At 45.4% G+C, this 25,119-nt stretch overlaps 4 protein-coding genes across 5 annotated transcripts in view; 2 read left to right on the top strand and 2 right to left on the bottom strand.

Moving 5' to 3' along the window:
* Positions 1–7,456, top strand: part of LOC144697802 (uncharacterized) — a 46,983-nt gene extending 39,527 nt beyond the window's left edge. Inside the window, exons 5-6 of the mRNA XM_078569794.1 lie at positions 4,653–4,666; positions 6,758–7,456. Of these exons, the coding sequence (XP_078425920.1) occupies positions 4,653–4,666; positions 6,758–7,456 (713 nt within the window). The remainder of the gene's footprint in view (positions 1–4,652; positions 4,667–6,757) is intronic.
* Positions 1,121–25,119, bottom strand: part of LOC144698217 (uncharacterized) — a 141,715-nt gene continuing 117,716 nt past the window's right edge. The window contains exon 4 of the transcript XR_013580462.1: positions 1,121–1,162. The gene's annotated coding sequence lies outside the window, so the exon portion shown is untranslated. The remainder of the gene's footprint in view (positions 1,163–25,119) is intronic.
* On the bottom strand, positions 13,254–15,196 carry LOC144698193 (uncharacterized). The gene has a single exon (XM_078570152.1). The coding sequence runs from the start codon at positions 14,586–14,588 to the stop codon at positions 13,824–13,826; it is 765 nt and encodes a 254-aa protein (XP_078426278.1). The 5' UTR covers positions 14,589–15,196; the 3' UTR covers positions 13,254–13,823.
* LOC144698230 (uncharacterized) lies at positions 18,587–21,819 on the top strand. 2 transcript variants are annotated; one of them, XM_078570213.1, is made up of 2 exons: positions 18,587–18,789; positions 20,875–21,819. In XM_078570213.1, exon 2 carries the CDS (start codon positions 21,231–21,233, stop codon positions 21,612–21,614), a length of 384 nt encoding a protein of 127 aa, XP_078426339.1. In that variant the 5' UTR covers positions 18,587–18,789; positions 20,875–21,230; the 3' UTR covers positions 21,615–21,819. The 2 variants fall into 2 exon arrangements, with proteins under 2 accessions (XP_078426339.1, XP_078426340.1); XM_078570214.1 differs by lacking the exon at positions 18,587–18,789 and adding an exon at positions 19,912–19,995.

Raw genomic sequence — 25,119 nt, 5'->3', positions numbered from 1 at the left:
TTGGGCAGATTCTTGAAAGGAAAATAAAATTGCAGGGTTCTGGGATTAACTGGCTAGTTTCTCAAATATCTGGCATGAACACGATGGGCCAAATGGCCTCCTTTTGTGCTCTGTGATCCTTGTGTACATTTAAAGTGAGTGGTAATGACCTGGAACCCACTTCCTATGAGTGTGCTAGAAGCAGAGGTGATGGAATGATTTCTAATGGAAATTGGATGGGCACGTCAGGGAAATGAACCTGGAGCACTACAGGGATAGGACTGGGCAATGGGACTGACAGGTTTTCTCTACAGAGAGCCAGCATGGACTCGATGGGCTGAATGGCCCCATTGCCTACACTAATGACTCAATGATCTAATGAGAGAGATTTCAGCTGCTCCAGTCTTTCCAACTAACTGAAGTCCCTCATCCCTGGTGGCAATATCGTAAATCCTCGCTCCAGACTCCCTAAGAACTTCGCAAATTTCCTTGAATGTGGAGCCCATATGTAGGGCATTCTAGAGGGATAGAATGAAAAACACGGAGTTTATGTTCAGAACCATGGTTAGACAACACTGGGAGGATGGTCAACATTTGTGATCTCCATTTAGAGAAAGGAAATAAGGCACTGGAGGAGAGGAAACAAAGATTCACAAGAATAACACCTGAACTGAGAGTATTTAACCCTCAGGAAAGGTTGGGGCGCTATTCTCTAGAAAAGAGAAGAGTGAAGGGTGACCTGATGGAAGTCTTTAAGATTATAAAGGGGTTCAATAATTCAACAGGGATTTCATGAGAGACATCTTCATCCAACGAGTGGTGAGAATGTGGAGCTCATTACCACAGCGAGTGGTTGAGGTGAATAGTATGAATACTTTTAAGGTGAAGCTAGATACATACATTAGGGAGAAAGGAATAGAAGGATATGCTGATATGGGGAGATGAAGAGGGTGAGTGGAGGCTCATGTGAAGCATAAATACTGACAAAGACCAACTGATCCGACTGGCCTGGCCCCTGTGCTGTAGACTAATGGAAGAGAGACAAATGTATTTATTTTAAATCTACCTGTAGTGGCAGGAAATACACTATTTACTATTCAGGATAAAATATATATACTTCAACAGCTTTTGTGGATCATTTCAGTGGAAATGTGCACTCCCAGGCTCAAAGAGCATCAGCCCACTGGAAGCAAAGTTATGAGACCGGCCAGTCCAGCAGAAAGAAACCCTCCAACCCTCCCACTTCACCAATTGTCAGAATGAACATCGTTCAGTCCTGGATTAACAGCAGCAACAACAGCAGAATCCAACCCCTGCATTCACTTGTGAACTCGCTGGTGTCTCGGTAAGTGTGATGAATGAGTGAATCCCTTCCCACACACGGAGCAAGTGAATGGCCCTTCCCCAGTGTGAATTCGCTGGTGTGCCCGCAGGTTGGAGGACTGAATAAATTCTTTCCCACACTTAGGGCAGGCAAATGGTTTCTCCCTGGTGTGAACTAGCTGGTGTGCCCGCAAGTTGGAAGACTGAGTGAATCCCTTCCCACACTCAGAGCAGATGAACGGCCTCTCCCCGGTGTGAACGCGTTGATGTGTCCAAAGGTTGGATGACGTTGTAAACCTCTTTGCGCAGTGAGAGCAGCTGAACGGTCTCTCCTCAGTGTGAATGCGTTGGTGGACCCTCAGATCTGCCGCACTTTTGAAGCTACTCAAACAGTCAGAGCATTTAAAGGGTCTCTCATTGGTATGAGTGATGTGGTGCGCCATCAGGCTAGATGACTGAGTGAATCGCTTCCCACACTCAGAGCAGGTGAACGGCCTCTCCCCAGTGTGAACTCGCCGGTGCTTCTGCAGGGTGGATGACTGAGTGAATCCCTTCCCACATTCAGAGCAGGTGAACGGCCTCTCCCCAGTGTGACTGCGTAGATGAATCTCCAGCTCTGAAGGGGCTTTGCATCCCTTCCCACAGTCTCCACATTTCCATGGTTTCTCCATGGTGTCTCTCCAGATTCGACAATGAGTTGAAGTCTCGTCCCCACACAGATAATGTGACAGACAACAGTCTCTCACTGCTGTGAATAGTGCGATGTTTGTTCAGATTGTATAACTGGTTAAGTCTCTTTCCACAGTCAGTACATTGGAACACATTCAGTCAGGCGTGTGTGTCTCGGTGCTTTTCCAGTCACACTGATATTTAAAACCTTTTGAAGCAGACAGAACAGACAAACATTTCTCCTTCCAGATTCAAAGGCCAGTGTTTTTCACATCCCAATGAATCAAGTGACTTTGTTAGGTTACGATGTGATGTTTTGAGATTTCTGTCTGCAAATCCTCTCCTAAAATACTGTAAAAAGAATTTACAAAACCCATCATTGTAAGTATAAGACAAAAATTCAGAACAGCCAATTCTAGTTGCTTTGGATTATTCTTTCCTCTCTTGATATACAAGGGGAACGGGGCTCTACAGAGAGTCAGCATGGACTCAACTTGCTGAATGGACAACTTCTGTGCCTTAATGACTGGAAATATATACAGTACTATATAGGAAAACTAGAAATAATAATAAATGTACTTTATTAAAGAACCATAAAAATCTAGCATTTACTATATTAATACTAGACATACACAATCTATATCCAAGAAATAGAGTCATAGGGTTTTACAGCACGGAAAGAGGCCCTTCAGCCCATCGTGACTGCGCTGGTCATCAAGCCTCTATCTACTCTAATCCTATTTTCCAGCACTTGGCCCATAGCCTTGTGTGCTATGGCATTTCAAGCGTTCATCTAAATACTTCTTACATGTTGTGATGGTTCCTGCCTCTACCACCCTCTCAGGCAGTGAGTTCCAAAAACCCCCCACCCTCTGGGTGAAAAAAGCTTTCCTCAAATCCCTTCCAAACTTCCTGCTCCTTACCTTAAATCTATGCCCCCTGGTTACTGACCCCTCCACTAAGGGGAAAGGTTTCTTCCTATCTACACTATCTGTGCCCCTCATAATCTTGTACACCTCAATCAGGTCCCCGCTCAGCCTTCTCTGCTCTAAGGAAAACAACCCCAGCCTATCTACCCCTTTTTGATCCCCTTTTTTTTACTATCACTTTTATTTCTTAATTTTTATTTGTTTATTTAGATATCTTTTTTCCCACTTATTTTCATCACTATTATTTTTAAAATTTATTTCCATTTTTATTCATTGTTTTATTCCCAGCTTTTAGCCTTTTTGATCTTTTTTCCCACCACCGTCCCCTCCCCCCACCCCAGCCACACTAGGGCCATCTGTCACTTTCAAGAGTGCTTACCCTGGTCTTGCCATTATCACATTCTGCTTTCCACGCTTCATGTCCCCATTAGCACCTCCTTTAGCCAGTACCACCGCTATTAACAGCCCTTTGACATTTTGTTTATGACACCTTTCGCAATCTCTCCTTTGCCTCCACCTATCGCTGGCTTTCTATCCAGCTTCACCTGTTACACCTCCTTTAAACAGTATATATTTCACCACATTTCTACTTCCCTTTAGCTCTGGAGAAGAGTCATACGGACTCGAAACGTTAACTCTGTCTTTTTCTCCACAGATGCTGTCAGACCTGCTGAGTTTATCCAGCATTTTTTGTTTTTGTTCCAGCCTATCTAGTGTCTCTTCACAGCTGAAATGCTCCAGTCCAGGCAACACCCTGGCAAATCCCCTCTGCACCCTCTCCAGCGCAATCACATCCTTCCTACAGTGTGGTGACCAGGACCATAAGACCATAACACATAGGAGCAGAAATTAGGCCATTTGGCCCATCAAGTCTGCTCCGCCATTCAAGCATGACTGATAGATTTCTCAACCCCATTCTCCCGCCTTCTCCCCGTAACCTTTGATCCCCTTACCAATCAAGAACCTATCTATCTTGGTCTTAAATACACTCAATGACCGGGCCTCCACAGCCTTCTGTGGCAATGAAGCAGCCTTCTTTAGCCACTCTCTGGCTAAAGAAGTTTCTCCTCATCTCTGTTCTAAAAGGTCTTCCCTTTACTCTGAGGCTGTGCCCTCGGGTCCTAGTCTCTCCTACTAATGGAAACATCTTCCCCACGTCCACTCTATCCAGGCCTTTCAGTATTCTGTAAGTTTCAATCAGATCCCCCCTCATCCTTCTAAACTCCATCGAGTATAGACCCAGAGTCCTCAAACGTTCCTCATATGTTAAGCCTTTCATTCCTGGGATCATTCTCGTGAACCTCCTCTGGACCCTCTCCAGGGCCAGAACATCCTTCCTGAGATACGGGGCCCAAAATTGCTCACAATATTCTAAATGTGGTCTGACCAGAGCCTTATAAAGCCTCAGCAGCACATCCCTGCTTTTATATTCTAGTCCTCTCGAAATAAATGCCAACATTGCATTTGCCTTCCGAACTACCGACTCAACCTGCAAGTTAACCTTAAGAGAATCCTGGACTAGGACTCCCAAGTCCATTTGCACTCCAGATTTCTGAATTCTCTCCCCATTTAGAAAATAGTCTATGCCTCTATTCTTCCTACCAAAGTGCATGACCTCATACTTCCCCACGTTGTATTCCATCTGCCACTTCTTTGCACATTCTCCTAAGCTGTCCAAATCCTTCTGCAGCCTCCCTGCCTCCTCAATACTACCTGTCCCTCCACCTATCTTTGTATCATCTGCAAACTTAGCCAAGATGCCCTCAGTTCCTTCATCTAGATCATTAATGTATAAAGTGAAAAGTTGTGGTCCCAACACTGACCCCTGCGGAACTCCACTAGTCACCGGCCGCCATCCTGAGAAGGACCCCCTTATCCCCACTCTCTGCCTCCTGCCAGACAGCCAATCTTCTATCCATGCTAGTACCTTGCCTCTAACACCATGGGCTCTTATCTTTCTGAGCAGCCTCCTGTGCGGCACCTTGTCAAAGGCCTTCTGGAAGTCCAAGTAGAAAACATCCATTGGCTCTCCTTTGTCTAACCTACTCGTTACCTCCTCAAAGAATTCTAACAGATTTGTCAGGCATGACCACCCCTTGATGAAACCATGCTGACTTTGCACACAGTACTCCAGATGTGGCCTAACTAACACTTTATACATCTCCACCATAACCTCCCTACTCTTGTATTCAGTGCCTTGTTGAATAAAGGCAAGTATCCCATATGCCTTCTTAACCACTACCTGTTCTGCTGCCATCAAGGATTGATGGACATGCACGCCAAGGTCCCTCTGATCCTCTACTTCCTCGGGTCCTTCCATTCTTGTGTACTCCCTTGCCTTGTCGTCCTCCCAAAATGCAACACCTCACGCTTTAATGTCCTACCTTACTAGCTTGTAGTCTTAAATGTCAGCCATCTCCTGGGGAAATCACCCCTTTAATTGTGAACATTAGGAAAGAGACCAACCTTTCAACCAGACAAATTAATGTGTCAAGTTGAGGGAACAAAGAATGGCAATGATTTTAAGAGAAAGAGACCTGGGCCAACCTTTCCAGAGTCTGCACCCTCCCTGGATTCACTTCCTCTCCCTTCAGTTCCTGCAAGTCCATAATTAAACCCCAGAATTAAAAAACAAATCGAAGTAAAAACATTGATTTCCTCACAGATGTTGCCCAGAGGAGGAAGTTTTGGTTTGAAGCTGATTGTCCACCTTTCGCATTGTGACGTCCTCAATGGAACGTTCACCGAATCAGCCAATAGGAATCACTCTGTTCCGCGGTGACGTCCTCGGGTTCCAGTCTGCTGGCCAGGCGCGCGGACACGGGAGCCCCGCCCCCACCCGTTTTTCCCCCTTCCGCCTGCACCTCCTCGAGACAAGGTTTCCAGGTAACCGGCTGACGGCTCCGGCCAGAGGGAGAAGTCGCTCGGCGAACTCCCCCTCCCCCCGCCCTCTGTCTACGGCGGTTGGCTGGTTCAAAAAGAGATCGAGCGACCGCTGGCGGCAACTGCACTGCGCCTGCTCCGGACAGCAGCGCTTTCTGCGCCTGCGCTGCCAGCTGAGGGAGTGGAGTTTACATGTTTTCCCCTCATTTTCTTCCAAGTCCTGTAGTTTGATTTTAAACAGCACAACATTTGTTTTTAGCTTCACACACTCTAAAAATAGAGGCCGAGTTTCCTCAATTTCTCCTCATAGGAAAATCCCACCCCGCAGGCATTAATCTGGTGAACCTTTGCTAAACTCCCCCTGTGACAAGTATATTCTCCCTTAGGTAAGGAGACCAAAACTGTACTAAACACTCCAGCTAATGGAGGGAGTGTGTGTGGAGGCAGCTACTTACAGCGCTTGGGGAGTAAGAAAGGAAATAATGTTCCAGAGAAATTAAGAACAGGCAATTCTAGTTTCTATCCTGGACTGAGGGCGCTGACTTTTATAAACTCCTTTGAGAGGATATTAGAAGAGGAGGATTTACAGAGACGAAAATCGAACCAAACATCAAGTGAAGAATTGGCAGTCACTCAATTATTGCGCGATCTGAACATCATCGGCCTTTGAATCTTGAAGGAGAAAACTTTGTCTGTTCTGTGCGCTTCAGAAGATTTTAAAATCAGTGTGACTGAGAAAGGACGAAGACACACACCCGAGTGAGAGTGTTCCAGTGCACTGACTGTGGCAAGAGCTTTAACCAGTTACACAGCCTGTAAGAACATCACTATTTACAGCTGGGAGAGACTGTACATGTGCTATATGTGGACGCCTCAGCTGATCAACGAACCTGAAGACAGACTAGGAGGCCCATACTATGGAAAAACCATGGAAGTGTGGGGACTGTGGGAATGGATTCAGATCCCCATCTCAGCTGGAAATTCATCAACGCAGCCACACTGGAGAGAGACCATTCACCTGTGAATGTGGGAAGGGGTTCACTCATTCATCTCACCTGCTCAGACACCAGCGAATTCACACCAGGGAGAGGCCGTTCACCTGCTCTGAGTGTGGAAAGGCATTCACTACTTCATCCGACCTGCTGACACACCAGCGAATTCATACCGGGGAGAGGCCATTCACCTGTTCTGATTGTGGGAAGGGATTTAGTCGGTTATCTCACTTACAGGCACACCAGCGCGTTCACACTGGGGAGAAGCCGTTCACCTGCTCTGATTGTGGAAAGGGATTCTCTCACTCCTCCAACCTGCGGATACACCAGCGAGTTCACACTGGGGAGAGGCCGTTCAGCTGCTCCGAGTGTGGTAAGGCATTCATTGATTCATCAAGCCTGCGGATACACCTTCGAGTTCACACCAGGGAGAGGCCATTCACTTGCTCTGAGTGTGGGAAAGGATTCAGTCGGTCGTCCTTCCTGAAGGCACACCAGCGGATTCACACCGGGGAGTGGCCACCCACCTGCTCTGAGTGTGGGAAAGCATTCATTGATTCATCCAGCCTGCTGAGACACCAGCATCTTCACACTGGGGAGAGACTGTTCACCTGCTCTCAATGTGGGAAGAAATTCAGTCGATCAACCTACCTTCAGAAACATCAGCGAGTTCACAAATGATAACAGGGGTTGGATTCTGCTGTTATTGCTGCCGTCAGTCACATCCCGGAGAGAACCATGTTCATTCTGACGATTGATGAAGTGGGAGGGCCTGAGTGTTTCTTTCTGCTGGACTGGCCGGTCTCATGACTTTGCTTCCAGTGGGCTGATGCTCTTTTAGCCTGGGAGTGCATGTTTCCACTGAACTGACTCACAAAAGCTGATGTAGAATGTCTATTTTATCCTGGATAGTAAATAGTGTTTTTTCTACCACTACAGATAGGTCTCAAGTAAATACATTTGTCTCTGTTCCATTGGGTCTACAGCACAGGGCTTGGCCAGCAGTTATTGCCCATCCCTAATTGCCCTTGTTCAGAGGACATTTAAGAGTCAACCACATTGCTGTGGGTCTGTAGTCACACGTAGGCCAGGTAAGGACAGCAGATTTCCTTTCCTAAGGGACATTAGTGAACCAGATGTTGTCATCATCAGACTTTTAATTCCAGATTTTTGTTTGATTTAATTTTCACCATCTGCTGTGTTGGGATTCAAACCCAGGTCCACAGACCCAAACCCTGGGTGTCTGGAATAGTGGTATTGTCCAGTGACAATACCACTATGCTCCACACGAGCCTCCACCCATCCTTATCTAAACCTGCAATAATCTTGTTCACCTCTATCAAAACTCCCCTCAGCCTCCTTTACTTCAAGAAGAACAATCCCAGCTTCTCCAACTTAAACTTGTAAAAATCCTTCATCCCTGGAACCGTTCTGGTAAATCTCCTCTACACCCTCTCAAGGACCCTCGCATCCTCTTAAAGTGTAGTGACCAGGACCGGACTCAGGACTCTCATAGTGGCCTCACCAGAGCTTTATAAACTATTGGCATAACTTCCCCACTTTTGTTCTCAATACCTCTGTTTCTGAAGCCCAAGATCCCATATACTCAAAACAGGAATATCAAACCTTTTTACTTGAACATTAAAAGTATTTGAACAACATTCTTAAAACGGCTAAAGAAGATTTTGACCAATGAAGGAACGAGCTGTTGCCACAAAAAGAAGCCTTTCTGAACTTGTTGTCTCAAAAAGAGAATACAAAATGTTTGAGTCTGGGAAATGAACTGAAAAATGAAAAAGTTCCACCTCCAACTGAACAAGAAGAAGACACTTTAAATGTGGAATTGACTGGGATATTCCTTTTGGATTTAAACAATGGAGAAACTACAGACATGGAAGAAAATAAAGCTCAAAGGGTGAACTCTGAACAAACGGATTTTCAAACTGAAATTGAAAATACACATATGAACAGCAATGAGGGCTCTCCTTTTGCAGAAGGAACTTTGGACTATAATTATTGTAAGAAGAAAACTTTCAGAAAACACTGCAAGCTGTAATATTTCACATCTTCAGTGGAATGTGATTCCTGGACATGGAATTCAGCAATGTGCTGTTATCAAGATAGACTTGTGAATTTGAAGTGGACATTGGAGGGATTATTATGTGTATTGCATGTTATAAGATAGTTAAACATAGGAAAACATAGGATTCAGGAACAGGAGTCAGCCACTTGGCCCCTCGAGCCTGCTCCGCCATTCGATAAGATATGGCTGTTGTTAAGATGTACAGCAGGTTGTAAGTTGTAATATTCTAAATAGGATATTACGAGGGTGAGACATTTTCATTTCTTCCTGAGGAAGGTGTTGTGAATATCTAGTTTCATAATTCATGTTTTAGAAATATAACTTTTAGTTTAGGAATTGGATTTTTTTTAAATGTACGATAATTGGAAAACCTGGGCTGAGAATCTGACAAAAACACCCTAAGGGAATTCACAATCACAAGGTGTGGCCCATGTTGATTTAAGAAGCCAAAGCTCAAAGGGTAAGAACTGTAAAACGGCAGGTGGGCTCTTTTAGCTGGAGACCTGGAGACATTGGGTCTGACAATTATTGTCCTGACAATTTCTGGTGATAGACTATCCATCAATATTCATTACAAGCCTACCGACTCCCACAGCTACCTCAACTAAAGCTCCTCACACCCCGCTTCCTGTAAGGACTCCATCCCATTCTCTCAGTTCCTTTCCCTCCGTCGCATCGGTTCTGATGATGCCACTTTCCAAAACAGTTCCTCTGACATGTCTTCCTTCTTCCTTAACTGAGGTTTTCCACCCATGGTGGTTGACAGGGCCCTCAACCGTGTCCGGCCCATCTCCCGTGCATCCGCCCTCACACCTTCCTCTCCCTCCCAGAACCATGATAGGGTCCCCCTTGTCCTCACTTATCACCCCACCAGCCTCTGCATTCAAAGGATCATCCTCTGCCATTTCCGCCAACTCCAGCATGATGCCACCACAAAACACATCTTCCCTTCACCCCCCCCCACCACACTGGCAGCTTTCCGCAGGGATTGTACCCTCCGGTTCCACTCCTCCATCATCTCCTACACCTCAGCCCCCTCCCACGGCACCTTCCCACGCAACCTTAGAAGGTGCAACACCTGCCCCTTTGCTTCCGCCCTCCTCACCGTCCAAGGGCCCAAACACTCCTTTCAAGTAAAGCAGTGCTTCACTTGCACTTCCCTAAATTTAGTCTGCTGCATTCGCTGCTCCCAAAGCACTCTCCTCTACATTGGAGAGACCAAATGCAGACTGGGTGACCGCTTTGCAGAACACCTTCAGTCTGTCCGCAAGCATGACCCAGACCTCCCTGTCGCTTGCCATTTCAACGCACCACCCTGTTCTCATGCCCACATGTCTGTCCTTGGCATGCTGCAATGTTCCAGTGAAGCTCAATGCAAACTGGAGGAACAGCACCTCATCATCCGACTAGGCACTTTACAGTCTTCTGGACTTAATATTGAGTTCAACAATTTCAGATCATGAACTCTCTCCTCCATCCCCACCCACTTTCCGATCCCCCCTTTTCCAATAATTTATAATTTTTTTACAAATATATTTTTCTTTTCCCACCTATTTTTAAATTTATTTCGATCTATTGTTTTATCTCCACCTTTTAGCCCATTTCGACCCCTTCCCCCCACCCCACCCCCACTAGGGCCATCTGCTGCTAGCTTGTCCTGCTTTCTACCCTTAATATCTGCATTAGCACATTCCTTAGATAATATCACCACCGTCAATGCCCCTTTGTCTATGACATCTTTGGCAGTCTCTTCTTGGCGTCCACCTATCACTGCCCCCCTATCGAGCTCTACCTGTCCCACCCCCCTCTACCAGCTTATATTTCACCTCATTTCTATATTTCTTAGTTTGATGAAGGGTCATACAGACTCGAAATGTCAACTGTATCCCTCTCCGCAGATGCCGTCAGACCTGCTGAGCTTTTCCAGGTATTTTTGTTTTTGTTCTAGATTTCCAGCATCCGCAGTATTTTGCTTTTATCTTAATTATTATCCTGTCTTTGTTAGAGAGGTGAATTCTTTATGCAGACCTCAGGGAAAAAAGCTTTGGTTTTGAAGCTAAAAGTTAATTAATTTAAATATCAATTGGACATCCCAACTGGTCTCTGTTACCATGGGGATAAGTGATTCAGGGTGGAGCCTTGGTTGGAATTCTGCGTGTTTCTCACAGAAAGCAGGCAGTCTGCAGTTCGCTTGGACGCAGCCAGCTGTGGGACCAGGAGGTGTGAACCAGCTGGAAACTTATAGGGCCATTAGGAACTAGGGGTGTTCCTAATGTTTAAATCCCTCAGCAAAAAGGCGTTGAATCCCACGCTTGGACTGAGGAGTCCACAGTTTTGAGGTCTTAAAGGAAAGTTGGAGGGTTGTTTAGCCAAAAGCTAATGGAAGGACCACCATAAAATCTTGGAACTTGGAGAACAGCTGGAATATTGAGGAGAATTAAAGAGAATTCTGGAGAGCTTTGACATATCTTTGGGATGGTCCCAGGAACAGAAGTGAATGAACCTTCAAAATATCGTTAAATATAAATGAATTCATGTGTTAGGGGTGGGGGGGAAGTTAAAAAAGTAGAACTGGGTTAATAGTATAAGTCTTTATTAACTATCGTGTTAAGTTCATTGTGCTGGTTTTTAATTTTCTTTTCTCTTATATACATAGTAAAGTTTGTTTTTGTTTAAAAATATGGAATCTTGTGGCGTAATTCTTTCAGTTAATCACTGGGTATTCGAATTTCTCTTTAAAAGTTAATGGTCTCGACTGGGATCCTAACAATAGCCACAAACAATATTTCGAAACAGAAAGAATATGATTTTCCTTATCTTGTACAAAGCATTACATGATGAGACACCCATAGCTAGGATTCCCAATAATTTCTGAGTTCAAGCAGTTCTTTTCATGAAATAATCTGATAATTGATGACTAAAATTGGAACTAATTGTTGTGCTTTCTAAAGCAGGAGGGCTATCGCCCAGCACAGAGGGTAATTTGGGATTTCTCCCATAGACCAATTGATAGGGACTATACCCTCCAACCATCTGAAGTGAATTCTTTACATGAATCATCCATGCCAGTGCAGTGGTCAACTTGCAGTTTGGCTGATCAGCTAAGATTTTATGCATTTCATTGATCACCGCGTGATTCCTTTCACAGAGTCCATTGCTGAAAGGACTTTCAGCTGTGATGTTCATGAACATAATGTTCATGTTTTCACACATGTCTCTAAACTCATTAGCAAATTCCCCTCCATTATCAGTCAGAAACTTAGCTGGTGCCCCAGGTCTAGTCCCTATCCATTTCTCCATGACTTGGTCTATAATCACTCTTTTGTCCTTGCCATGTGTTATGAGAGAAACACTAAATCGAGTTACTATGTCCATAAAGTGTAGAATGAAAATATTTCTGAATTTGTCCCATACCTTTAGATCCATGGCAACTAACTTGTTCAAGTCACATGCCAAGGGAAGGTTTACAATAGGATGTGACGGTGTCCTCCGATACTTTTTACAGATTTCACACCTTGCATTAATCTCTTCTATGAGCCTCGTATGCTCTTCATCAACCACCCTGCAGGAGTTTTAATCTTTGACAAGAAGGGTGAGCAAACTGTCTTTGTAGCTTTAAGACAATTTGCTTTTCTTCTCGCTGATTCTTATCACTTGATTCCATTAATCTTTCTCAAACACTCTGATTCGAAACAGCAGGTATTGTTAAAGGGATACGATAATGCCCTGATTGAGTAAACTGCAGACTCACTGACTTTCCAAAAACAGTTGTCTTATCTTGATTCATGTCCAGTTGCAATTGTGCCTTTTACCTAAGGTTTACTCAACAGTGAGGGGATCTCACAAAAGACTACACCAGTCCTGATAAAGTGGCTGAATCCAGATATTTTGCATGGAATCACCACTCTTTTTAGTGGCTTCAATGTGTGACATCACCCAAACCTAAACAAGTTGAACCCTCCTTAACCTTGTGTCCATCTTCACCACGAGGTGAATCTGGGTAACATCTTCACCAATCTGATCCACATACTGTCGAGGTGCAGCCACTATCTAACACAGCACAGTTGAAAGCGTCTGTGAACAATATACTCAGAAATGGACCAAAACTCTTTGTGACGAGTACAATTCCTTCAGAGTGATAATTGTCATGATCTTCAGCCTCAGAATTCTCTGTGTCATGAGTCACTTTGAAGACCCTGATTTTCCACTTTGGGCAGTTTGGCTCATAATCATATTTTGAGTTAATCCTGAAACACTTGTTAATTGTTCCCATTCACCTATTAGTGCTGTTCCAATCCAGATCTGTTAAAGGTGCTTTCGCCCTCATTCAAAACCTGTCAAAGTCCGATTATGCTCACAGGCTTTCTTGTAAATATTATCAATGAACCCGAATAGAAGATCCAAACCTTCATCGATATCCAACTGACAGGCATCCAGCTCACAAAATTCTTCTGTTCTGATTTTACTTTTGTTAGGAAGTGACAGTGCCAAGGCCAGACCTTGTTCCCTCCTTGGTTGGGACATAACCCGTGTCCACATATCCACTTCATTCTTCCACTGGTTGTATGGCTCAGACTCCAAGAACAGGCTGGGTATCTGACCCTGACAATTGCTTTCAGCCATTTCTCACAAAAATTACTAGGATTGGAAGCTTTTGTCCAAAATTTTATTTCCGTTTAGTTTCCATCCTTCGCCATTAGGCAAGCAATCTGTTACCATGACAGCCTTATGGTGAAGAAAGAAACTGGAGCCAGTCTTTACTTGGTATAGACTTATTCACAGAGTGAAACTTTAGTTATATAACTCCTGACTCCACTCCATGCCAGTAAGTTTCTTTTTATCTGTGCTCAAGTAACCATCCAATCAATTCCCTTCACCTATGTATATGTAACCACAGCTGATACAATTAACACCCACAGTCAGAGCATCGAAAGGGCCTGTAATCAGTGTGACTGCAATAGTGTCTCAGCAGGTTGGATGACTCCATGAATCCTTTCGCACACTCAGAGCAGGTGAACGGGCTCTCTCCTCTGTGTGAATTCGGCGGTGCTTCCGCAGGCTGGATGTATCAGCAAATTCCTTCTCGCACTCAGAACAGGTGAAAGGCCTCTCCCCAGTGTGAACACGCTGGTGTCTCAGCAGGTTGGATGATTCAGTGAATCCTTTCCCACACAGAGAGCAGGAGAACAGCCTCTCCCCGGTGTGAACTCGCCGGTGCTTCCATAGGCTGGATGAATTTGGGAATCCCTTCCCACATTCAGAGCAGGAGAATGGCCTCTCTCCAGTATGAACACGTCGGTGTGCCCGCAGGCTGGTTGACCGAGTGAATCCCTTCCCACACACGGAGCAAGTGAATGGTCTCTCTCCGGTGTGCGCTATCTGGTGCCACAGAAGGTTGGTTAACCGAGTGAATCCCTTCCCACAGACGGAGCAGATGTACGGCCTCTCCCCAGTGTGAACGCGTTGGTGCAACCGCAGGTGTGATGACTGAGTGAATCCCTTGCCACACACGGAACAGGTGAACGGCCTCTCCCCGGTGTGAACTCGCTTGTGTGTAACCAGATGTGATGAGTGATTGAATCCCTTGCCACACTGAGAGCAGGTGAATGGCCTCTCCCCCGTGTGAATGCGTCGATGAATTTCGAGTGCAGATGGGGAACGGAATCTCTTCCCACAGTCCCCACATTTCCACGGTTTCTCTATGGTGCAGGTGTCCTTGTGTCTCTGCATGTTCGCCAATCAGCTGAAGCCTCATCTGTACACAGAATATGTGTACGGCCTCTCTCTGCTGTGAATGGTGCAATATTTTTTCAGGCTGTGTAACTGGTTAGAGCTCCCTCCACGGTCAATCCACTGAAACACTCGCAGTCAGGGGTGCGTGTCTCTGTGTTTTTCCATTCACATTGATGTTTAAAAATGTCAGAAAGAGACAGAGCGTTGATGAGTTTCTAGCTTTGATGGGGAAATCAATCCCTTCCCACAGTCCCCACATTTCCATGGTTTCTCAGAGGACCTGATGTCCTTGTGTCTCTCCAGGCTGGACAATCAGTTGAAGCCTTGTTCACAAGCAGAACACATGAATGATTTTTCCCTGCTGTGAATGGTGTGATTTTTATTCAGTCTGTGTAACGGATTAAAACTCTTTCCACAGCCAGTGCACTGGAACACTCTCATTCGGGTGTGTGAATGTCTTGGTGCTTTATCAGTCACAGTGATGTTTGAAATCTTTTTCCACAGACAGAATAGACAAACGTTTACCCTTCCTCATTCAAAGGCCAGTGATATTCAGGTTCTGCTGAATCAAGTGACAGTGAGATCCTCCCCTTCTAACCTCCTGTAAAATGCGTTTACAGAAGTTATCACTGTAAATACAAGATATTTTCTTTTATTCATTCATGGGATGTGGGCTTTGCTGGCTGGGCCAGCATTTATTGCCCATCCCTAGTTGTTCTTGAGAAGGTGGTGGTGAGCTGCCTTCTTCAGCTGCTGCAGTCCATGTGGTATTAAATATATAAATTCAGAACAGAGAATTCTAGTTTCTATAGAACATTTTTCCCTCTCATTCCTCCAAATCTATAAATCTCTGTCCCACACACTCCTCTCCCTCTCTGCTCATTGTTCCAGACTCAGTGTCCAGTCTCCAACTTATTCTTTTCTCCTCTCCAGATTCTCTCTCCTCCTGTCCTTAAACTGGTGACTCAGGCTGTGGATCAATCCCACTCCTTCACTCTAATTCTACCAAATACTTTGCCTCAAAACAACAAATTACCTTCATTGACTTTAGCAGTGATGTTAAATGAACGGAAATAACCACCTTTTCCCAATTGGGCCTCCGGTTCAGTTTGGTGCCGCAGAGCAGCCGGAAGCGGCGGATGGTGATTCCGGACCAATAGGAAGAGAGGGGGCGGGGCTGGAGGACCGAGTTGGGGCTGCTGGTCCTCCAACCAATCGGAGTGAATGAGGGGCGGGGCCCTAATCGCACGCCCCAGCGCATGCGTGTTATGGGGCAGAGATTGGAGCATGCGCAGTGCGGGTGCTGGACGATGTCCTGTTGAATCCGTGGGGGGGGATGACTTGAGGCAGGAGAGGAATAGAGGTGGCGGGTGGACTTGGAGGCTTCAGAAACACCTCATGTAGGCTCCCATATCCCATGTTTCCAACAAGTGGAACAGCAGTTGAGGGGTTTCTGATGACAGACCCGAGGGTAACGGCCGCACCGCCATCTTGAGAAGGGAGGGTGTGCAGCCGGGCGCATGCGCGGCGACAGGGATGATAGGATTTGGACCCAGGAAATTCAAACCAAAGATCCCATCAGGATCTGAGCAAGTCAGAAACAGAAATACCTGGCAAAACTCAGCAGGTCTGGCAGCATCGGCGGAGAAGAGCACAGTTGACGTTTCGAGTCCTCATGACCCTTCAACAGAACTAAGTAAAAATAGGAAAGGGGTGAAATATAAGCTGGTTTAAGGGTGGGGGGGGAGAAGGGGGGGTTGTTGGGACAAGCAAGCAGTGATAGGAGGAGATAACTAAAAGATGTCACAGACAAAAGAACAAAGAGGTGTTGAAGGTGGTGATATTATCTAAAAGAATGTGCTAATTAAGTGGAGAGCAGGACAAGCAAGGTACAGATAGCTCTAGTGGGGTGGGGTGAAATAAGACTAAAAGGGCATAAAAGGTATAGATAAACAATGGGTGGAAATACATTTAAAAGTAATGGAAATAGGTGGGAAAAGAAAAATCTATATAAATTATTGGAAAAAACAAAAAGGAGGGGTAAGAAACGGAAAGGGGGTGGGGATGGACGAGGGAGTTCAAGATCTAAAACTGTTGAACTCAATATTCAGTCCGGAAGGCTGTAAAGTGCCTAGTCGGAAGATGAGGTGCTGTTCCTACAGTTTGCGTTGAGCTTCACTGGAACAATGCAGCAAGCCAAGGACGTAAGTCCCTCAAGTCACCAGGACCTGGGTATCATCTGCATCTGATTGTGGAAGGACAAACAGGGCTGCCTGCTCTGTTTGTGGTAAGTGTGACCCTGGTGTGACTGCACCGATGAATTTCCAGCTCTGATGGGTAACTGAAAACCTTTCCACAGTCCCCACATTTCCAGTTTCTCTCCAGTGTGACTGCGTTGGTTTTGTCTTCGGGCAGAAGAGCTGAAGCCTCGGCCACACACACAAAACACGTATACGGTTTATCCAGGCTGGAAACGGGTCCCTTTGCTTCCATGTTCAAAGGCCGATGATATTCAGGTCCTCATGATTCTGTCAGATCTTGATGTGATGTTCGGTTTGTGTTTCCCGTCTGTAAATCCACCTCTTCCAACACGTTGAAAAATGAATTTAAAACAGGACAAGGGAGTGTGAGGGAATCAGAAAAACAGAAAGGCAGGTTGTGATACTGAGCTGAATGAATCTGGTAATTTGGGGGCTAGAATAAAGTGGGCAGAGCTTCAGGGTCCCAGTGACCAGGAGAGAAAATCATTGATTCGTTGATTTTATTCCAACTTTCCACACAGGCACCAGAGAACTGAACCTAGCCAGAGTAGAGGGAGGGAGGGAGATAACTGGGAAATGGCAGAGATGGTGAGATGGTTTTGAATATCAGCCCAGGGAGGAGGGAGAGTGTGTAGGATGGGGATTTACAGTTTTGGAGGAACAAGAGAGGGAAAAATGTTCGATAGTGACTTGAATTGTCTGTTCTGAATTTTCACCCTGTACTTATTGTTGACTTTGCTAAACTCCTTTTACAGGGCATTAGAAGGGGAGGATGCGCAAATGGAAAATTCAAACCAAACATCACATCAGGATCTGACATAGTCACTGGATTCATCAGGACCTGAATATCATTGGCCTTTGCATATGGAAAGGGAAATGTTTGTCTGTTCTGCCTGAGGGAAAAGATTTCAAGCATCAATGTGATTGGAAAAGCACCAAGACACAAATATCTGAGTGGGAGTGTTGCAGTGAACTAACTGTGGAAAGAGCTTTAACCAGTTACACAGCCTGAAAAAATATCACACTATTCACAGCGGGGAAAAATCGTGTACGTGTTTTGTGTGTGGACAAGGCTTCAGCTTGTCATGCAACCTGGAGAAACTCAAGGACATCCACGCCATGGAGAAACCATGGAAATGTGGGGACTGTGGGAAGGGATTCAATTACCCATCCAAGCTGGAAACTCATCGACGCACTCACACTGAGGAGAAGCCATTCACCTGCTCCGTGTGTGGGAAGGGATTCACTCAGTCATCTATCCTGCTAACACATCAGCGAGTTCACACTGGGGAGAGACCATTCATTTGTTCTGTATGTGGAAAGGGGTTTAGTTGTGTATCCCATCTTGTGACAGACGAGTGAGTTCACACTGGGGAGAGGCCGTTCACCTGCTCTGTCTGTGGGAAGCGATTCACTGTTTCATCCCGTCTTCTGACGCACGAGCGAGTTCACACCGGAGAGAAGCCATTCACCTGCTCCGAGTGTGGGAAAGGATTCATTTCCTCATCCCTCCTTCTGGCACATCAGCGAGTTCACACTGCGGAGAGGCTGTTCACCTGCTTGGTGTGTGGGAAGGGATTCACTGTTTCATCCAGGCTGCTAACACACCAGGGGATTCACAATAGAGAGACACCATTCACCTGTTCCATCTGTGGAAAGGGTTTCACTCATTCATCACATTTGCTGAGACACCAGCGTGTGCACATCTAGAGGAGGCTCTTACTGCTGCTGTTAATCTGCTCCATGTGTTGGAAGGGATCTACTTGTTCAGCCACCTCTTGACACATCAACATCTTCACTCTGATAAAAGACGTTGCAAATGCTCTGACTGAGAAGAGCTTTACAATTACAAATAACCTGCTGAAACTTCAAGAGGACATCAACAGGCTGCTGGATTGGGGAGACACAAAGCCTGACAAAATTCAACACAGAAAAATGTGAGGTGATACACTTCGATAGGAAGATTGAGGAGAGACTGATCATGTTAAACATTAATGAACAGTGAGAGCTGTGTAAGAATATGGGGCTGTTGAGGGTATTTTGAGAAATTAGGATTGCAAGCGTTAAATGGTCAGAAACATTTCTCTGAATAGATTCTCTCTGCAATGAGATGCACTGCCTTGGACTTTCTACTGCCTCAAGGTTTTGAATGTGTGAGAAGTGGATTTGGTGTTGTATAAACTCCCTTATTATCCCAAGGAAAGAACAAGCGGAAGTTCTTCTTTGATTGTGGAAATACAGCGAGCTCTTGTAAACCTGGGGAATATTATCAATTAGAAATCCTTGTTGCTAATTTCCAGCATTGAGCTTTGACACAGTTAGAACACTCGTCACCATGAAGGTCCTGGGTTACCTCAGCACCATGGAAACAGACACCCAGTTTGCGTTTGTGCTCAAGCCCAGGGTGAAAAGCCGATAGGGGGAGGCTCAGGAACACTTCCCAGAGACAGAACCTACTAGGCTAATGATTGGCTAGAATGGGACTATAGGAGATCGATGATTGGATGGATTTTTCTGTGATTCCAGGTTTGGGGATTTATCCCAGTGGGTTTGAGTCATTCTCAGTTTGGAAAGGTCAGGAAGGTCACTGCTCCAAATTGGCTTAAACACGAATGTGAATCAGAGAAATGAGGCCCCTCCTACATCCCAATGGACAATAGTGCAGAATCAAATTCTTCTTTGTACTTTGTAAACTGCTGCTCAAACACAGTGTATTCAGTTTCACCTGAATAACTGTTACCAACATGTAGCCATCTTACAACCATTGAGCAGATTGTCATCGGAACAGGATGGTGCAGGCGCTATACAAATGCAAGCTGTTGTTGATATTGACTGCGGGCGGATTCAGTTGCCCATCTGAGCTGGAAACTTGGTCCAGTCCTGCCAGGGAGAGGGTGTTCACCAACTGCATGAGGAAAAGGATAAACTTGCTCACACCATTTACTGACACGGCAGGACAGACACACTGAGAAACGGTTCAGAAACTTCACAGAGGTGAAGGGATTTCATCCAGTTTTCCCACCTGTTAACATCCCAGTTTAAAAAGATCAAATGGTTCAGTGCATTGTTACTGGAGAGAAGCTGTTTAAATGTTGTGTGTGTGAGCAGAGATTCACTCGTTCATCCGACCTGCTGAGACAACAGTGAGTTCACATCTGACTGTCGGGGTTAGATTTTGCTGTTATTTCTGCTGTTTGGGGGACCCTCGATTCTTCACTAACCCCCATTCCTTCTGGTGGATAATGGAGGGTCTGTGCACTTGGGCTTCTGTATAATTTTGCTCCTCATTATATTGATTGGCCCTCCAGCCCGAACCTCCACCCATCACAGAACAAAATGACTATTCACAAACTGGGACCTCCAGTGACGGGACATTTGCCCAGCGTTCCCCACGGTGGGGAATGTCCCCTATCTACACCACAGGAGACCAGTGCACAGGCACAGTTTCAGACAGGGTTTGGAGCATGTGCAGTGTGAGTAATGGCCATGGATGGCACTTGTTTTTCGTATCTGCAGTCGGTTAGCAGTCGAGGGGAGACAGAGGGAGTGATGGAGCCGGCGGGAGGGTGAGGATGCTTCACAAACACTTTCTGTAGGCCACAAACCCCAAATCCATGTTTGCACTGGTCCGGCATTCCCCAGTGACAGGCCCGGGTTAGGGGAACAGTGTGGAGCAGGGCGCACGCACGATCATCCTGGGCCAGGAAACAGGAGAGAATTTGTGAATTTCACAGAATCACAGAATGGTTACAGCACAGAAGGAGGCCAGTCAGCCCATCATGTCTGTGCTAGCTCTCCGAACAAGCAATTCACCTCGTGCCATTCCCCTGCCTTCTCCCTGTAACCCTGTTCATCCTTCCCCTTCAAATAATAATTCAGGGTTTGTATCCTGGGCTGACAGTGGTTGATTTTGGAAACTCAAAATCAGGGATTAGAAGGAGAGGATTTACACACAGCAAACTCAAAGCAAGAGAAATGTTTGTTCTGTCCTTGGTGATTGTTTTTGTAAAAACCTTAAACAGGGGGATTTACAGACAGGAAACTCAAACCAAGCATCATATCAAGATCTGACAGAGTCACTCGATTCATAAGGACCTGAATATCACGGCCTTTGAATCTGGAAGGAGAAATGTTTGTCTGTTCTGGCTGCAGGAAAAGATTTCAAACATCAGTGTAATTGGAAAATCACCGAGACACACACACACACACTCGAGTGAGAGTGTTCCAGTGCACTGACTGTGGCAAGAGCTTTAACCAGTCACAGAGCCTGAGGAAACATCACACCATTCACAGTGGGGAGAGACTGTACACGTGTTCTGTGTCTGGTCGAAGTGTGAACTGATCATCCAACCTGGAGAGGCACAAGGACATCAACACCATGGAGAAACCGTGGAAATGTGGGGACTGTGAGAAGAGATTCAGTTCCCCATCCCACCTGGAAGCTCATCGATGCACTCACACTGGGGAGAGGCCGTTCACCTGCCCCATGTGTGAGAAGGGATTCACTCGGTTGTCCTGCCTTCAGACACACAAACTTGTTCATTCTGATAAACCGTTTACATGTTCTGACTGTGAGAAGAGCTTGAAAAGAAAACCAGATTTGCTGACACACCAACGTATCCACACTGGGGAGAAACCGTTCACCTGCTCTGTGTGTGGAAATGGATTCACTCAGTCATCCAGCCTCCTGACACACCAACAAGTTCACACTGGGGAGAGGCCATTCAACTGCTCCATATGTGGGAAGAGATTCATTAATTAATCCCACCTACAGAGACACCAGCGAGTTCACAAGTAAATGCAGGGTTTCGATCTTGATATTATTGCTTCTGTTAGTCACATCCAGAACTGAACCATGTTCATTTTGATACTTGGTGTTTGTTTCTGCTGATGTTAATGACCCCAATAACTGGGCTGGAGATTAATATTCTGGATAAACATCAAATAAACCAGCTTGGTGTCAAACACAGTGTGTGGAATATTTGTCTTCTGCAGGATAAGAGAAGATTAATTGAAATCCTGTTCTTGACTGTTCCATTTTTGGGCCTTTTCTCCTCTGTTAAAGTAGGATTTGTATTTCTGCAGAGCCTTTCATGACATCAGGATGTCCCAAAGCATTTTACAGCCAATGAAATTCCTTTGAAGTGCAGTCGATGTTGGAATGTAGGAAATACAGCAACTCATTTGTACACAGCAAGATCCCACAGACAAGAAGTTGATAATACCCAGATAGTCTGCTTTAGTGATATTGATTGAGGGACAAATATTGACCAAGAATCTGGGGAGAAATCTCCTGCTCTTTGAAATAGCCCCAATGGATCTCTTACACCTGCCCGTTCAGTCTCATCTGAAAGACAGGACCTCATACATTTCAGGGCTCTCTCAGTACTGCAGTGGAATGTCAGCCTAGATTTTATGTTCAAATTCTAGAGGTGGATTTGAACCCACAACCTCCTGACTCAGACATGAGAATGCAAACTCTGAGCCATGGCTAACACCTCATCATTACTTTGGATTTTTCCAGTTCTCAGAACCTTGGCCACTCTCATGGACAGCTTCCAGCTCCCCTTACCTTCTAGAGTGCCTCTCCTTGCCCGGATACCCTGGGGAGGTATCAGTAACACACCCGTGTACCTGCCCTCGGAGTGTTTGATGGGACAGTGTAGACAGAGAGCCGGAGGGGCAGTGAGTGTCCTGGACATTATTGTACAGACTGCTCCATATCTCATTCCTGGTTCTGAGTCTTTTGGTGATGATTTGAATTTGATGTCCTCTAGTTACTGACTCACCGACTGGTGGAAACAGTTTTTCCTCATTTACCTGATGAAATGTTGAACCTCTCCCTCAGATCTCCAATCAGCCTTTGTTCTAATGAAAAGAGCCCAGTTTCTCTAATCTCTCCTGATAACTAAAGCCTCTCTTCCCTGGGACTTCTCTGTGACTCTCTTCTGTACCCTCTCCATGGCCTTGACATCCTTCCTGGTGTAAGATCCCCAAAACTTGACTCAATATTCTAACCGCAGCCTAGCCAATGATTTGCACAGGTTTACATGACCTCTGTCCTTTTGAACTCTACACCCCGAATTATAAAACCCAGGATCCCATTTGCTTTTTAACCACTTTACCAACTTGTCCTCCCACTGTTAAAAGTTTGTGTCTCTGAATCCCTTGTAGGTTTTAGAGATATTAACACAACATGACTAAAATACATTGACATCCAATGTCTGATTAGAACGTATATTATGGGATAGAGAAGTTTAGTCAGAGTTAGGAACTCAAACAGACTCTTCACTGCAGACAGGTCACCACGGAAACACTGAGAAGACATTTCATTCCACAGAATCGACTCATTGGAAACTCTAATCAGATCAGGGGAAAGGACAGAGTTTGTCTGTTATTAACCATAGCAGAAATGTAAACAAAGTGAGGAATGGAATCGATTAGATTATCATCTGTGATGTTTATACCTATAATTGTAAAACTATAAGAAATAACAGAATTACGAGTAGGCAGGGGAGTTTAGGGAGAATGAGAAAATTACTGAAGAAAAATAACTGCTGGGAACGAGGGAAGGTGTCCTTGTAAGTCACGGATTAGAGAAATTCCAGCTGTCTTTTCCTCACTTCCTGCCAAAACCCAACAGAGGAGACAAAGAGTCAGGGGCCAGAGCTGGATCACTACAGAGTACAAAAGTGGAGGGTTCTGATGTAAGGGGGCAATCAGGACTGAAGATACCGGAGATCAAGCTCAGGGTGCCCGAGGTTCCATCCAGCTGGCTGACCATGTAAGTGACTGTGGATTGGATAAAGAGAAAAAGCGAGGCTTATGGCAGATACCCTGGGCTCAAAACAGCGGAAGCCCAAGAGGAATGTAGAATGTGTAGGGGGGAACTTAAAAAGGAGATTAGGAGAGCAAAAAGGGGGCATGAAAAAACATTGGCAGATAAAATAAAGGAAAATCCAAAGTTATTTTACAAGTACATTAAGAGTAAGAGGATAACTAGGGAAAGAGTAGGGCCCATTAAGGACCATAGTGGTAATTTGTGTGTGGAGCCAGAAGAAGTAGGTAGGGTTTGAATGCTTTGAGTCGGTGTTCACAAGTGAGAGGGACGACGTGGGTATGGAAATCAGGCAGAAGGACTGTGATATAATTAAAGAAATTAGCATTGAAAGGGAGGAGGTTCTAAATGGTCTGGCAGGCTTAAAAGTAGATAAATCTCCAGGCCCGAATGAATTATATCCCAGGCTATTGAGTGAGGCACGGGGGGAGATAGCAGGGATGCTGGCAATAATTTTCAATTCCTCTCTGGCCACAGGAGAAGTGCCAGAGGACAGCCAATGTGGTACCATTATTCAAGAAGGGAGGAAGGGATAAATCAGGGAACAACAGGCCAGTCAGTCTAACCTCAGTGGTGGGGAAACTATTGGAAGCAATTCTGAGGGACAGAATTAATCTACAGTTGGAGAGGCAGAGATTAATCAAGGACAGTCAGCATGGTTTCTTTAAGGGGAGGTCATGTCTGACCAATTTGATTGAATTTTTCGAAGAGGTGACCAGGTGTGTAGATGAGGGTAATGCATTTGACGTAGTCTACTTGGATTTCAGCAAGGCTTTTCATAAGGTCCCGCATGGGAGACTGATAACGAAGATAAGAGCCCATGGAATCCAAGGCAATTTGGCAAATTGGATCCAGAATTGGCTGAGTGGCAGGAAGCAGAGGGTGATGGTCGAGGGGTGTTTTTGTGACTGGATGCCAGTGTCCAGTGGGGTTCCACAGGGATCGGTGTTGGGTCCCTTGCTGTTTGTGGTATATATATACGATTTAGACTTGAATGTAGGAGGGTTGATCAGTAAGTTCGCGGATGGCATGAAAATTGGTTGGTTGGTAAATCGTGAGGAGGATAGCCTTAGATAACAGGAGGATATAGACAGGCTGTTCAGATGGGCTGATCAGTGGCAAATGGAATTTACCCGGATAAGTGTGAGGTGATGCACTTGGGCAGGACAAACAAGGCACGGGAATAAACGATGAATGGTAGGACCCTGGGAAGTACTGAGGATCAGAGTGACCTTGGTATGCATGTCCACCGGTCCCTTAAGATAGCATGACAAGTGGATAAGAAGGCATATGGGATACTTGCCTTTATTAGCCAAAGCATAGAATATAAGAGCAGGGAGGTTATGCTGGAACTGTATAAAATGCTGGTTAGGCCACAGTTAGAGTATTGTGTGCAGTTCTGGAATCCACATTATAGGAAGGATGTGAT

Source organism: Cetorhinus maximus, chromosome 23 (genome assembly GCF_964194155.1).
Source record: "Cetorhinus maximus chromosome 23, sCetMax3.hap1.1, whole genome shotgun sequence".
Classification (NCBI taxonomy): domain Eukaryota; kingdom Metazoa; phylum Chordata; class Chondrichthyes; order Lamniformes; family Cetorhinidae; genus Cetorhinus; species Cetorhinus maximus.
Note: the sequence above shows the minus strand (reverse complement) of the source record. Positions and strands in the feature narration are given on the sequence as shown.

Excerpts from the sequence above, each read along its gene's own strand:
- LOC144698193 (XM_078570152.1), bottom strand. The coding sequence starts at position 14,588 with ATGCAGAGACACAAGGACACCTGCACCATAGAGAAACCGTGGAAATGT.
- LOC144698230 (XM_078570213.1), top strand. The coding sequence starts at position 21,231 with ATGGAGAAACCGTGGAAATGTGGGGACTGTGAGAAGAGATTCAGTTCC.